General features: G+C 43.1%; 1 protein-coding gene across 1 annotated transcript in view; it reads right to left on the reverse strand.

Moving 5' to 3' along the window:
• Positions 1–1,616: 1,616 nt before the first annotated feature.
• LOC120843180 overlaps positions 1,617–16,626 on the reverse strand; it is a gene marked incomplete at its 3' end in the record, with an annotated part of 63,550 nt that continues 48,540 nt past the window's right edge. The window contains exon 2 of the mRNA XM_040214433.1: positions 1,617–3,739. Coding sequence (XP_040070367.1) covers positions 1,617–3,739 — 2,123 coding nt within the window. The remainder of the gene's footprint in view (positions 3,740–16,626) is intronic.

The raw sequence follows: 16,626 nt of genomic DNA on the forward strand, positions 1-16,626 counted from the left end.
TAATACAAACTTGCAAATCCCTCCCCCCACCCCCATAAAATATAATTATACCAAAAGTGTATAATATTTTTGTAAGGTAAAAAGCTAACAAAACACGAGTGTATTTGAAACTGCTGTGTACAACTTAAAAATTTACAATTTTGATGTTTCCATTCTAAATGTATTGTTCCCCAGTTCTTTTTTCTTTTTTAATCAAACCTCCTGATGCCTTTTTAAATCATTCACGAGGCATCTCTACCAAAAAAAAAAAACGAAAAAAAAAACAAAAAAAACAGTATGATTACAGTATTAAAAAAAAAACAACCGGGAATCTGGAAAACGGTTTGAATATACCAGGAAACATACCGTATTAAAAAAAAAAAGAAAACGGTTTAACAGACTGCACTAATACCGGGAAATATGCAAGGAAAGAGAAGAAATGGTTTGCAGAAACCAGCAAACACACCGTATTTAAAAAAAAAAAAAAAAAAAAAAAACGGTTTAGCAGTCTTGGTCTATACCGGATATATACCTGAACAGAAAAGAAATGGTTTGCACACACCACTAAACGTACCGGGGTCGGAAAAAACGGTTTAGCAGTGCGGGTCTATGCCGGGAAGTATGCCAGGACAGAAAAGAAACGGTTTGCACAAGCTGTGTTTGTACTGAGAATCGTACCCGGAGCACGAGACCGACAGTGTATGTAAAGACGGATCAAACTGGTGAAACACAGTATACAATTTGAACAGGCCGGGTTTAATCTGGAAGCTGTACCAGGATTGTAAATTTCAGTTTGAGTACACTAGGAACAGAAAGATGCCGGAGGCACGATGTTTAGCAAACTGGGTACTACTCGACATTCACAAAATGTAATTAAAAGGTCAGGCGAGATTTAGCAGCACTAAAAAATTATATGTCGGAATTTGTAATCTTCGCAATTTGCCTGCAAAAAATTAAATGGATTTTGAGGAATCAGTCTCTAAAAGGCAAGCCGGATAAAGTCCTGCCAAACAGTTTCCGGTTATACAATAGTAAGGGTGCAGGCGAGCTGGTGGATGTTAACCATGTTGAATATACCTGAGACTGGGGTAGAAAAACATAAAAGTCGAAGAAACAGAACGGGACAGGACGACGTCTCAAACTCAGCTACCAGGTTTATTCAGTCCTCCTCCTTATATAGTCCACAAACAGCCCACCACCAACACAAAGGGGCAACTCTAACCAGTTCAACCGCCAAACCCTCCAGACAGTCACTACCAACACAAAGGGACAACCTCTAAACAGTCCAAACGCCAAACCCTGTAATTCCAAACTAGCGCTATGGACGGCCTTCATGCCGATTCACAAAGAAAATTCAGCAATCTCCCCCAAAATATAACAAAAGGACCATTACCTCTTCCAAAGTAACAAGGATCCACAAACACATACAAAAAAAAAAAAAAAAAACTTTTTTTCTCTTTTTTTTTTTTACTTAAATTGTTTTCCTTTCCTCCTCGACGAAAGGATGACACGCACTTAACGTAAAACGGTGCAAAGTTGAACAGTAAAGCTTTCCCTCTGTCCACCCAAAAAGAAAAAAGAAAAAGAAAAAAAAATATATATATACATATATATATATACATAAATATATATATTCTTAAAAAACTTTTGGAATTTTTACCGAACTGTAGCGACGCCTGGCTTATGCAATTACCTAAAGACTTTATTCGCACCGTCTCCCTTACTAGCCTTTTTGTATCATTCCTCTCCTTGTGAATGATTTCTGTCTCCGACCAAATAGCAGTGCAGTTGTTACATTCGTTGACATGTTTTGCGATTTCTGAGTTCGGTGCATTGTTCTTCACGTTTCTTTTGTGTTCACTTAATCTGTCGTTGATGCATCGTGATGTTTGTCCTACATACTTAAACCCGCATTCCAGTGGTATCTCATACACCACACCATTCTCGCAATCTACCGATTTTTCTCGATGGTTCTTTCTGCCATTGTTCGCACCTGTCTGGAATGGCGTCAATCTACTAAGTTTAAAATCTGAGCTGAAGACCGTGTCTACTCCAAACTTTTTCGCACAAGCCTTCAAGTTGTGCGAAATTTCATGAAAATAGGGGATCACGGCGAATCCAGTCCTTTTACCCTGTTCCTTTTCTCTCCTTCCTTTAATAACTATTTCTAACTGCCGTTTGATAAAACTGTCTTTATACCCTACATTGATCAACCTTTTGCATTGTCTTTTAACCGAATCCGTGATGAAATGAACACACGATCTGTCCAGCGCGTTTCTGACCAACGACTTTACAACCCCAGCTTTTACGGTCTTGGAATGACAGCTAATCCTTGGCAACACCGGTTTAGAACTTTCTTTTCCGTATTCCCAACATACCCCTTGATTTACATGTATACGTAAGTCCAGGAACTCTAGGACCCCTCCTTCTGGTTTTTCCGTAGTAAACTTCAATTCCGGAGCCGCTGACCTTATCTCGCGTTCCAGACTGCCCGTTAGATCATTTGTTACCGTGCAAATTATGATGTCGTCTACATATCTTCTTACTAACGCCATACCAGGGGACTTCTCCTTTAGTCTGTTATGCACTACTCGATCCAAGGAGTTTAAGTACACTTCCGCCAAAATCGGTGCGACCGACGAACCTATACAAACCCCGTCTTTTTGAACATACTTCCTTCCTTCGTACTCGATTACCGTCGACTTCAGGTAAACCTCAAGGATCGTTAGGAAACTCTCTACGGATATACCTGAACCTGCTTGGAACTTTACGAGATTCAACTCCAATGCCTCTCTCACTCTCTGCATCAACCGAGTCTTTTCTAGCGAGTAATAAAGGTCCTTAATATCCATGGACACAACAGAACATTGCTGTCCATGAAATTTTTCCAACATGTCAATCAGTTCATTTGAATTTTTTAGAGACAAAAAATTATCTAGGCATGCATACATCAACCCTCGCTGGAGAAACTTTGAAACTACTTTCTGCCAGGTTCCGTTCTCGTTGATGACCGCACGAAGAGGCATTTCAGGCTTATGGTCCTTGAGAAAGAACTTGATACTTAATGTCGATTTTGTAGCACTCGTGATACTTTTTGCTACATTCTTAAAGTCGTCTTCATTCAGGATTGCACAAATGTTCCCTCTCAACTTTCCTACATTGCCCGCCCACTCAGAAAACAAAGATTCCATTGCAACTTCTGTTTTTTTCTTGAATACTGCCATTGGCAAGACGGCAAACGTTCCAGACTTATCCGTTTCCAATAGTTTTAGGGACTTCGTTTCTAACTCCTTCTTAACCGCGTTAACTTCTCTGAAATTTCTTTTGTCCTTCGGGTACGCCTCTCCCATGACTTTCTCCATCCTACTAATAGCGTGATCTATAAAAGCGACCTTTTCTTCCGGGACGACCTTTCTGGCCACAGTGTGAATGGTAGACAACACGTCAAGTCTCGAGGGTTTTACATCTAAACAACACTTCGGTCCCTTAGCTAACACTTCCTCCGTCTCGCGTGTTAACGCTTCCCCACATGGATTGATAGGAGACTGTCGAGACTTAGGCCATGCATCAATCCCAAACCACGTTTTTTGCGGCCCATTATTAACAATTTTTGAGTTTTTTAGACTGTCCAAAACATGTCTGCGCTTCACATACCATAGTCGGTCGAACAGGGTTATTTTGCTGCTGGTCCATTGATGGTACTCCCGTTGGTACTTGAAATCATCTCCCAGGAGAAGAGTCCAAAGTCTGTCGCAGGCTCCTTTTTGTGTGTGTTTGTGGATCCTTGTTACTTTGGAAGAGGTAATGGTCCTTTTGTTATATTTTGGGGGAGATTGCTGAATTTTCTTTGTGAATCGGCATGAAGGCCGTCCATAGCGCTAGTTTGGAATTACAGGGTTTGGCGTTTGGACTGTTTAGAGGTTGTCCCTTTGTGTTGGTAGTGACTGTCTGGAGGGTTTGGCGGTTGAACTGGTTAGAGTTGCCCCTTTGTGTTGGTGGTGGGCTGTTTGTGGACTATATAAGGAGGAGGACTGAATAAACCTGGTAGCTGAGTTTGAGACGTCGTCCTGTCCCGTTCTGTTTCTTCGACTTTTATGTTTTTCTACCCCAGTCTCAGGTATATTCAACATAGTTTCCGGTTAGCCCAACCCAGAGTTTAAGGAATCTGCCTAACAGGCTAGTAGGATAAAGTCTCCGCCAACAGTCTCTAACAGTCTGTGGCAGCTCATTACCAAACTTGTAAAAACAAGTTTCGCTTGTTTTTACGTTTTCGGCAGTGACGTCACGGACGTCGTGGCCCCGTATCGACCTCCGAAAAAGGCGTCCCCCTGTATTGTAGTAGGCTGGATCGCGGACCGCGGCCTCGGCAGCCGGGGCCGAGTGTCGCCACCGGCGGCCATTGATTGACACCAGCCAATGCACGGGACTCTATGGGAAGAACGAGAAAAAGTGACGTTTCCCCCGTTTCTAAGTTGTTGCCGGCACTGAAACTTTTTGGATGCTTTTCGATAAGCCCGTCAAACAGCTTGTGTACAAACATTAAAACTGACAGCCCTCGCAGTTCTAATAAATAAATATTTGTTGTCGAGAATGACTCCGCTGTAGTGCAGCTCAATCAGACGAGAGTACCTAGAGTTACCGCGGAGTCGGTGGCGGTTTCGTCGAGTTGGGTTTAGCAGACGACAAGCTCGAAGGCTTGGCTACAAGGAATTCGCTCACTGCTAGATGCCGCTATCGAGATGGAACTTATTTGTCATTCATGAACTTGTGGACTTCCTCGAGGTCCGGTACGTTAGATTTTTTTAACAGTGTTCGATCGTTTGACAAATACCGATTCGATGTCCAAACACCCGGCACAAGGATCGCAGGACACCATAGAATACTCGCCTTCGATCACAGCGTACATGCTTCAATATTCTTACTTTTGTGCGTTTCTTCCATAGACTTGCCTGCATTGCCTGGTGTCAACTAATGGCCGCCGGTGGCGACACCGACGGGCTCCCGATCGGCGATTTAGCCAACTACAATAGAGATCAGTGCGAGGTGCAAGGGCCACCGTGTTTCGGGCGGTTTCAGGCCTTTAGGTTTTCAAAAAACACCGAAGAACGTTCTTGGGAAAACGAAAAGTGTCTCAGGTGCCGGCGTGCCCATGGAACCAGCTGTGGGTTTGAGTCTACTCGGTGAGTACTCGCCCATTCGTTTTACTTTTTCAGTGCTTTCTTTTCTGAGCGTTTGTGACGCGTTCTTGTGTGTGCAGGAAGCGTGAAGGCGAACGTGTGCAGTTCCTTGTCGCACACGTGCTTTGCGCATTGGATGACCCTTGAGCTTTTCCCAAGGAAGTCCCGGAACCGACCTGTCACGGAGCGAGCAGTCAGATTGCCGGAACGCACACTGAGGTAAATGTCCCACCAAAGCCCGAGGTGGGGGGGGAAGGGACTTCGTAAGTGTATTGGGGAGCTTTATCTCGTGATCGGTGGACATGACGAGTTCTACAAATCGGGTGGCGGCTTGGTAGCACCTAACTACGTGGTGTGTTTTGGGGAACTCATGACTGCTCAAGGTGCCCGTTACGTGCTAGCGCTCGTATTTGTGCCCCGTTTGCTTTCACTGCGGGTGTTCAAATTCAAGTTCGATTCTCGTCCTCGGAAACTACTCCAAATGTTGCGTGACTTGCGCCTTTAGTGTCTGTATTGATGATGTTGCTTGCGAAGAGTATAAAGAGTTCTTTTTTGACTAGGGCACGGACTTTTTATACAAAATGCAGTATATGCTGCACTTGTTGGCTGGCTCTCTCGCAGTAGTTTATTGTGAAGGTTATGGAAAAACAACGTGCATTGAGTCGTTACAAAAAAAAGAAGAAATGTAGTGTCGAGTACCGTTCGACGGCACTCTTGCAGAGCGTTCACGTGCCGTGCGATGGCACTCCACTCACGCCTTCAAGTGTAGTCCGAATGTCTTGTGTAAAGCGAATTGTCAAGATGAGTTTTCGAAGTTGTAGCTTAGCTTAGTGGAAATTGTAGCGTAGCTCGCCTCATACGCAGCGGACCCGAGTTCGATCCACAGCCTGGGCTTACTTTTCTAAATTTTTTCTCGAACATTTTGTTTTGTCGAGGCATTGGCCGATATTTACGATATTTCTTTTGTACCATTAACACTGGTAAAAAAATATAAACGGATGTTGTCGACGAAACTTTGATTAACAAAATGGTAGGAGACTCCCTTTCCGGAGGTGCATGGGGGACAGCGGGGCTAAGCATGGGACAGAGGGGCTGGACGCTGCAAAGCGGTATGTGCAACGGGGCCAAGTAGGTTAATAGTTTTGTAATTAGCAGCTGCATACTGTAGCCGCGAGGAGGCGTGAATGCAGACGGGGGTTGGTTTACGAGCTTTCCGGTGATACACGCGCCGTCCAACTTTCTTTCGGACGGCACTTGTAGGCGCGAGTGGAGTCCCGTCGGACGGCAGTGTAGACAGCCAAAAAACAACAGAAGACGAGGCGTTTCGAACAACTTTTTTGAAGAGACCATGAAATGGTTTTTCAACTACTTCCTCCTCAGCTTTCCTCCTCAGTACATAAGGAAAGTGAGAAATAATGTGGTCGTATTTGACTGAAACCCAAAGTTCTGCCAGCAGTCTGAGAGCCGTCATGACCAAAGCCCTACACAAAACTCGCGCTCTACATTGTTGAAAGCGCCGACAACCATGAAGCGAGCGACGAGACAAGCGATCGCGACCCTTTTCGCTATCGCTCAGCCGCACGACGAGGCACACTGCATGAAAGCGACAGGAGCAAGTGCTCAATGCGATGAGCGACGTTTTCTAGTAATTCGAAAACCGGGCAGGCGTTACGAGCGACAGTGAGAAATCTCCGTCACTCGTCGCTGTCGCCGATGCTGGTCTCGTTGCTCGGTAAATCGCTTACATTCTGTCCAGCCTTGATTGTGTTAACGCGAGAGACACGTGCCACGAGTTAGTGCTGTGCTTCCACTCACTTCCAAGTGCCTCTCATTTCAGGGCTACACTGCCATTGGCTTCCAAGTGCTGCACGGGTTTCCTGCTCAGGCGCTTTGATGCCACTTACGAAACTAGCACAAACGCATCAAGGGGTTTTAGGCGGGGTTAGCCATCCGGTATGTTTACCGCAACATTCTTTTTGGTACCTCGAGAGTCCACGGTCACTTCATAGTCACAAGTTGGGACATTATGACGGCAGAGGCACTTGCGCCTGCTCGTCTTATTCATTAGAGGTTTGAAGACCGACTGCAGACTTTCGACAGCATGACACTTTTGATTTTGCAACATCCTTGTTGCTTTCTTGGGACAACTCTTAATACACGGGAGGAACAGGATGGCAATTGCACCTGTGGGGAATATGTGCAGGCACTATACCTGTACTAAAACTTGCTTGAGCACCTGTTTATTTAAGATTATGTTTACACTTGCAGCGTTACCTCAGAGGCAGAGTTTCCCTACCAGAAGACAAATTTAACTGGGCCAAAGGTAAGACTAAGTCCAACTTGCGCTGCTGATCCTGTTGGCCCGGTGCCACTACAAGGACGAGGACCTGGTCAATAGGAGCATGGCTTTGTGGGAAGGAAGCCCATTCCTTCCCACAAAGTATGGCTTTGTGGGAAGGAAGCCCATTACACCTGCCAAAGTGGATGATATTGCAGGTGCGTGCCTTGTTTCATGTCTACCTTCCCGGCTCTAAACTATGCAGCAATTGGCAGGTTCGGCATCGTGCATTATGTAGGTTTTATAGACCATACGTAAAATAGCTCTTTGGTATCATCATCATGCCGCTCGGAGCCGACATGTGGTGGGTTTCCTATGTTGAATTTGCAAACGACACTATACTTCGTCTCGCCTCAGCATGAACTAATTGCGAAGGCCATGCAAGCGCGACCGAGTAGCGAGTAACGCGTGACCCAAAGCATTTAGCTTGCACTTTTAGCAGGCACGGCTAACAATGGTTATTTACCCATCTAAGGTTTGCCGAGCCTCACGAATATATAGTGAATTTAGTTCGCATTCAAGTAGCTATCTCCTTTTTTTTTAGTTAGGTGAAGAACAAAAGAAGAAACACTCGCCAGTCACTATTTACTTCAACTAGGAAGTTTTGTTTTAGTGATAAAAATACTATTAAAATATTTAAATATTATTTTCAAACATCATCTTTGAGTGTATACCTCTGTCTTTGCAGCAGTCGCTGCCGAAAAAAATCACACTCTTTTAAATTCTGACGACCTCAGGTGATTTTGAACTCTCTCGGCTCTGTCTATTTTCTGACATGTTTACTGTCTTGGAGCTGCAAAGAGAGTTATTCGGGGAAAGAGGGTAGCACTGTGTGTCCGATAATGAATGAGCACATTATGTAGTCTGCCGAAAGGGATACTGAACAGAAATCTGCATTTCGTCTAAAAAGGTAGTGGAAGGGTTTAACTGAAAGCTACAAACCCCAAGACCTCACTTTTACAACAATATGTCGAATGGATGGCCGTGTTTTTTGGCAAAAGAAAAACGCAATTAAGCGAAAATGACGTCACGTTACTAGGCTTCTGGCTTTATCCTCTGTCCCCAGACAAACTTTAGAGGAGCTCTGTGACGTGGTGACGTCAGACGGCCTGCCAGCTTCGCTTAATCGCATCTTTCTTTTCCAAATGATACAGCCATCCGTTCAGGATATCGTTGTAAAAGTGATGTCTTTGGGTTTGTAGCTTTCCAATGAAGGGTCCTACGGAATTTAGGGGAAGTCAACATTTCGGTTCAGTATCTATATGCAGGGCCTCTGGGACAATTTTTTGAGTGGTCTTGAACTTGCGGCGAGGTTTATCTCTGACAACATGGTAACACAATGAAACTTTTTTTTTTCGCAAAATTTACATTCTTATGGAAGCTGTGAGCGAAATAAAATAACAAATTCAAAGAAAGAGAAGGATTTTTCCTTACATAATATGGCCCCTCCAATGGTGGGACGGTTGCGCCACTCCTCGAGGGATATGTCAACTATGTGCTGTTCTCGTGTTTTCCAGAGTTTTCAAACTCCATTTGTTTACTTCATCGGTCTCAAATCTCGATACAAACAACTTTTATAAAGAGTTAGGATTGTGAATTCATAGTGATGCTTATTATTTTGCGCTCAGAGGGAAGTGAATAATGGTTGTGGCCAATTGGGAAGCCAGGTAAGTTAATGTCATCAGCTGCGCGCGTTTACCATCACGCAGCGCCATCGTACATATCCAAGTGTTCTTCGCCTTGTCGAGTTAAAATATAATCTGCTTCCCGAGTCTCCTGAGCCACTAAGAAGGCGGGGATCGCAAAAATTGCAGGCTCTTAAATATCGCTAAATATGATCATAATTAAGCTTCCTTGTTTTCTTGTGTTTTTTTCTGAGGGGGGGGGGGGGGGGGAGGGTGACCATGGAGACATTTTTGAAATGGGTCTAAAATGTCTCATACTTTTCATAGAATTCAAGTAGCTATATATGCCTTGTCGCTCTAGTTTTCACCTCTCATTTACGTGGGCTTGCAGAAGATAATTCAGATTAACCTGAGTTTTATAGTTTACCAGAGCTAGACTGCCGTTTTATGGAACCCATTTCAATATTGCCTGCAGGAATTCTAAAACTCCTCAATAACCTTAAAATCCCAACACCCGCAGGCACCGACATGATTAACTCTAAAATATTACGTAACACTGCTGAGGTATCATCGAATATACTTTGCTTATTTTTTGAACGATCATTATCTGCCGGATCCATCCCTTCTGACTGAAAGATCGAGAAGATCGTTCCAGTTTTTAAAAGTGGCAATAAAAACTTACCAAATAATTACCGACCCATCTCATTAACGAGTGTTTTCTCAAAGCTATTGGAACATGTTATTATCTGGAATGTGATGTCCCATCTTGACCAAAACAACTTCTTTTACAAACACCAGCACGGATTTCGGAAGGGGTTGTCATGCGACAACCAACCCCTTGAATTCACTCACGACATAGATAGTAACATGGACCTAACACCCAGACCGACGCCATTTTCTTAGACTTCTCTAAAGCGTTCGACCGCGTGCCGCACTGCCGTCTAATATCTAAACTCTCCTCACTTCGCATTGACGACTTAACTCTTTCCTGGATCCGAAACTTTCTCTCCTTAAGACAGCAGTTCACCACAGTAGGTGATTTTTACTTGGAGCTTTCCGATGTAACCTCCGGGGTGCCGCAAGGTACTGTCCTTGGCCCTCTTCTATTTCTAATATGCATTACTGATCTCCCGCAGTCGCTAACATCCTGTGTACGTCTTTTTGCCGACGATTCTGTACTGTACAGAAAGATTAACAACCCTGACGACCACTTACATCTCCAAACTGATATTGATCGGGTAGTTACCTGGTGCCACAAATGGCAAATGACCTTTAACACAGCAAAATGTAAACTTGTTTCTTTTACCCGTAAATGCACAAATTCAGACTTCACACATTTACTCAACAATTCGCCCATCATCGCTGCTTCCGCTTATCAGTACCTCGGTGTCGAACTAACTTCTAATCTTTCTTGGGTTTCTCACATTAACACGGGCAAGGCGGCAGCATGCATGTCACGAGGCTAAAACAGTATCTGCTCTTCATTCAGGTACTCGCCTGTGTGGGACCACGGAGCGTCGACAACAAGCCAGCTGCGGAAAATCAAGTGTTATGCTTGATCCCTGTCGAAAAAAGTAGCGCGACAACGCCTACGCTCAAGCAAGGCTTCAACACCGGACCGACGAGGCAGAATGACTGGCAAGAGAATCTACTGCAGCGTGACCTTCCGTCCGGCGTGACGTCATCTACCCCACCACCGCCGCAAGACCGTATAAAAAGCCACGCATCAACTGACATCTTCAATGGGCAAGGCTGCAGCATGCATGTCACGAGGCTAAAACAGTATCTGCTCTTCATTCAGGTACTCGCCTGTGTGGGACCACGGAGCGTCGACAACAAGCCAGCTGCGGAAAATCAAGTGTTATGCTTGATCCCTGTCGAAAAAAGTAGCGCGACAACGCCTACGCTCAAGCAAGGCTTCAACACCGGACCGACGAGGCAGAATGACTGGCAAGAGAATCTACTGCAGCGTGACCTTCCGTCCGGCGTGACGTCATCTACCCCACCACCGCCGCAAGACCGTATAAAAAGCCACGCATCAACTGACATCTTCAATGGGCAAGGCTGCAGCATGCATGTCACGAGGCTAAAACAGTATCTGCTCTTCATTCAGGTGAGACCCCCACCTTTTTGGAGTTACAGAAGTAATGATGTATGCCTAGTGCTGCTGCCTTGCCCTAAGAAGTGTCTGGCTCTTCTTGGTGAATGTTATTGTGTATTCATACAACTTATTTTGTTGTGTGGAGATGTTGAAAGTAACCCTGGTCCCAGTTCTGACATGAAAGAGCTCATCGAAGGTCAAAAAGCAATCTTGGATGAAATAGCTGAATTAAGAAGAGGCCAAACAACCATAGATAGGAAGCTTTCGTCATTTGAAAGCAGGCTTACAACGATTGAAAACAAGGTTGACATTCTAAACGAGGCTGCTAGACAGCTTGCGCAGGCAGAGAACAAAATAACCAAACTCGCAGAAACTGTTTCTTTCTTGACCCATAAAATTCATGACTTGGAAAACCGTTCACGAAGGAACAACGTGATCATATATGGGATAAAAGAAGAACAGCGTGAATCTTCGGAAAGTCTGCGCGATATTGTAACAGATACAGTCTTCAAAGATAAGCTGGGCATTTCCGTCACTGGTATCGAAAGGTGCCACAGATTGGGAAAGAAGGGCGGTGAAAGACCTAGACCGGTTATTTTAAAGCTGCTCGATTACAGGGAAAAGGTTTCGATATTTAATAACGCGCGTAAACTAAAAGGCTCCGACATTTCAATATCGGATGATTATTCCAGTCATGTTCAGGAACTACGAAAGAAATTGTGGGCCAGTTCAGCAGAAAATAGGGCAGCTAACAAGAAAGTAAAACTTAGTTTCGATAAATTGATTATAGGTGACAAAGTTTATCGCTGGGACGAAAGTAAAAGGGAGAGAGTACTTCTCCGGTCTCGGGATGAGCAATGACAACCACGAAAACGTAATCAAAGCCCGTTAATAGTCATGAACATCAACGCCCGTAGCATCGTGAATAAAGAAATTGCGCTTGAACATCTTTTACTCACGTACTGCCCACATATATTGATTTTGACCGAAACTTGGCTCAATGACGAGAATCACGATTCGGAGATTGTGCCGCCGGGTTATAATATTATACGTAAAGATCGGGGATCGCGAGGGGGAGGTGTAGCAATTATATTGAAATCTGGTATCCCGTACCGGCAGCTCCATTTTGACAACACTAAAGAATCTGTGTGGTGCAGTGTTGAATTTGAAAATTCATCCTACGTTGTTGCATCCGTATATAGGCCGCCTAATTCTCCTGTCTTGGTTTTGGAAGAATTAAAAATGTGCCTTGGCAAAATCTTGACAGAAAAAAAAGAAACTCATAATAGGCGGGGATTTTAATCTGCCAGACATTAATTGGGCCTGTCTAACGCACGGAAGCACTGATGCTGAAAACTGCGCTGAACTAACAGATATTGCTTTTTCTTTTAATTTATGTCAGGTAGTTGACAGTGACACGAGAGTAGTGGGAGATTGCAGGTCAATCCTAGACCTGATCTTTTTGTCTGCTGGTGCTAGTGCTGACGGCTATGAATGTGAAGTTGTTGAAGGGCTGTCTGATCATATGGCAGTATTACTTACTTTGTTTAATAACATTGCGCCCCCCGCGGAGAAAAAGATTAAAGTCTTGAACTTCAATAACGCCGACGATAACGCTATCACAGACGAACTGGCTTTTGCGTACGATGAGTTTGTATCCTTATCAGCAACCCCGGACTGCGTGGATCAGTTATGAAATCGTTTCGTTGCTATTGTTACTCGATGCGTTTCAAAATATGTTCCTTACCGAAATAAAAAAATGGCCAAACATAACCCATGGATCACGAGAAGCGTGATACATATGAAAAGGAAGGTGAACAGACTGCAGAAATCTTGGAAGCGATCCGGCCTACCATCCGCCAGAGAAAGCTATCTTTCTTGTAGCAAGAAACTTAAACAGGCAATACGCGAATCAAAACAATGGTATTATAATATCTGTCTTTCGTCATTCATAAAAACAGCACCACGAAAATTTTGGCGGCATATAAGTACTTCCAAAGACAAGAAATGTTCGTCCCTCGTTGTTGACAGTTGTGTAATTGATGACGAATTTAAAATCGCTACCATTTTAGTGACCAATTTTATTCCGTGTTTACAAGAGATAACAACATTGTTCCTAACTATGACGTCCAATCTCAGCTACCCGGTCTCCATAACATTACTATCAGTGAGGCGGGTATCTTGTCATTATTACTAAACTATGATGTAAAGAAGAGCAGCGGCCCGGATGACATCCCCAATTTGTTTCTTAAACGCTATGCGGAATGGGTTTCAAAATATTTGTTTGTCATTTTTAAAACGTCATTGGCCACTTCGAGATTACCTGCAGATTGGAAGCTAGCAATCGTTAAACCTATATATAAATCGGGTGACCCTCGGATAGCAGTCAACTATCGTCCCATTTCTTTGACGTGTCTCAGTTGTAAATTACTCGAACATATTATTGCTAAACATATAGTTGCCTACGTCACGGAGCATAATCTTCTATCGAATGTACAGCAAGGTTTTAGAGCCGGATACTCGACAATATCTCAGTTAGTAGAAACAGTGCGTAATTTTTCTTCAGTTATTAATCGCCGAGGCCAAGTTGGTGTAATCTACCTTGACTTTTCAAAAGCCTTTGACAAGGTTTCCCATCCAAAGATTTTATTAAAATTACGTGCGACGTTAAAAAACGATCAAATCGTAAACTGGATTCAGAATTTCTTGTCGGGGAGGGGACAGTATGTAATGTTTAATCAGACTGCATCTTCCATAGCAAATGTAGAATCCGGGGTACCACAGGGGTCAGTTTTGGGGCCACTGCTTTTCTTGATATTTATCAATGATATAGCTACTAATATCAGAGTAAACATAGGATTGTATGCTGATGATTGCATCCTATATCATGAAATCAGAAGTCCCGATGATCATCTCATCCTAAATAATAGCCTTCAGGAAATATCAAAATGGTGCAAAGATTGGCAAATGGTACTAAACAAAGAGAAAACTGTATTTATGTCTATCACCCATAAAAAGCACCCCTCTCTTTTTTCATACCACATAGATAACCAAGTACTGATCCGGGTTAATGAATATACTTACTTAGGACTATATATAACACACAATTTAAAATGGGATGAACATATCAGCGCGGTTATAGATAAAGCATCTAAAAAAATATGGGTTATGAGACGCAAATTACGGCAGGCAGCTCCGGATACAAAACTATTGGCGTACAAAACTTTTGTTCTTCCTATCTTGGAATACGCGAGTGTAATATGGGACCCTTACACAAAAAAAGACATCAATAGGCTGGAAATGGTACAAAGAAAAGCGGTTCGATTCATCTACGGGGTATATAACAGGCATGCTTCAGTTAGTGAGTTACTTAATAAAGCACAATTATCAACACTTAGCACGAGAAATACTATTAACAGATTGAAACTGCTCTTCCAGATAATTCATGGCATGATCAACATCAATCGGGACACGTATATATCATTTTCTGCACGCTCCAATACACGTAGCCAGCATCCGTATTATATCACTGAGCCGTTACCGCGAAATAATGTTTTCCAATACTCCTTTTTTCCTCGCACTTTCAAAGATTGGAATAACTTACCCGCTGAAATAACGAGCTCTAGTTCCCTAATTTCATTTCTTGATTCTGTTAGAAAACATTTCAATGTTGAGTGAAGATTTTGTTTCTATTTGTATTTGCTTGCATGTTTTTCCTTTCGTGACATATTAGCCTCATATGGTTCTTGTGTTTGTTTGTTTGTTTGATGGCGATTTTTTAACCTCATGAATGTAACCATTCCTACAATGGTCCTGAACAAGGACCAGTAGTATAAATAAATAAATAAAATAACCGCTAAAGCATCCCGTACCCTCGGTTACTTGAAACGCAATCTTAAATCTGCGCCCTCTCACCTCCGCAAATTATCCTATGAAACCTATGTTCGCCCGAAATTAGAGTGCGCCTCCGCTATCTGGGCCCCTTACCAAACCTACCTTATTAATCAAATCGAATCCATCCAAAACTGTGCAGCCCGCTTCATTTCTTCATCATATTCGCGTTTCGACAGCGTGTCACTAATAAAGCAAAATTATTTTATCTGTCTACTGGAAACTCGACGTAACATTTCTCTCCTATGGTTAAATCACCGATTATGCCACAGCCCCGCTGGGACTTGGTTCTACCATCTGGAACACCTGAACAAGGAATCACGTAATTTTAAAACTAAAAGTTTTAAGCGCATCTTTGGGACATCATTGTCATTCAATAATTCTTCTCTGCCACGTGCCATCAAGCTCTGCAATGACCTTCCCGAGGCCGTTGTTTCAGTTTCCGACCCAGCACTTCTCCGTTCAGAGTTAACCACATATATTTTAGCCAATTAAAAATGTGTAACGATGTTATTTCCTTGTAAACTGGTCACTGTATCTATATTTTTACTCGAGATGTTAACGGATGATGTATTATATTTATGTTTTATTTCATTATGTGCTTTATGTTACCCAGCTATGCAAATGTTTAGTTTATTCTGTTGCGCGCAGTTGTGTATTGATGTTTGTATAGAGTCGGCGTGCTCCCTGCCATTCCTTCTTTGTGTTAACCAGACTGTATAACCCCCCTCATGTAATGCCGACAAACCCTTGAGGTACTTTGAATAAATAAATAAATAAAACCCATTCGGGTTTCGGAAATTGGAAAATATTGCCGCGCGAACAGCTGGCCTAGTTGGCAGCGCTCCCGTGGCTTAAAGGTTATCGTGCTTGCTTCCCACGCGAAAAACCGAGGTTCGATGCCTGGCCACGCCTTCTTTTTGTTTACGCCTTTTTGTTGTTTCTGTAATGTCGCATTCCGGTAAATTCGAGAACCCTGTTGCTTGCTGGAGGTAAAAAAGTCCTACGCGCCAAGCTTTCTACGCCGATTGTTTCAGAATCCCACACGTCTACGTAAGGGGCTCCGCGTGTCGAGCCTGAGTTAGTCTCGCCCCAGCATTCGATCCTCTTGTTTTCCTGACATTGACGGCTGCGACGCTAACCTTCTATTTTGTTTGGGCAAAAGTTCACCATATTAAACGTTTAGATCCCCAGTTATTTGCCGCTTCATCATTTATCATTCGTGGTAATATCTCGGCTTTTACGAAAATGAAGGCCTGCGCGTAATGCAATTCATATTCTTGACTTACTAGAACTGGTTAAAAAAGTGCAGTTTTTTCATGCCACTAAGAATCTGCAATCCTGTATTTAAAAATGATTACTATGCTAATAACAAAACTATATTTAATTTTTGCAAGCCTCCATGGATACCCTGCTACCTTTAGATGTTCTTCTTTTGTTTTCCTTATTTTATCCAGTGAAAAGAAAGCGTTCTGCCCTTTTGAGACAGTCTTGTTACAAATAGAATTCGAAAAC

Source organism: Ixodes scapularis, unplaced genomic scaffold (assembly GCF_016920785.2).
Source record: "Ixodes scapularis isolate PalLabHiFi unplaced genomic scaffold, ASM1692078v2 PGA_scaffold1__304_contigs__length_218370807, whole genome shotgun sequence".
In the NCBI taxonomy this organism is placed as follows: domain Eukaryota; kingdom Metazoa; phylum Arthropoda; class Arachnida; order Ixodida; family Ixodidae; genus Ixodes; species Ixodes scapularis.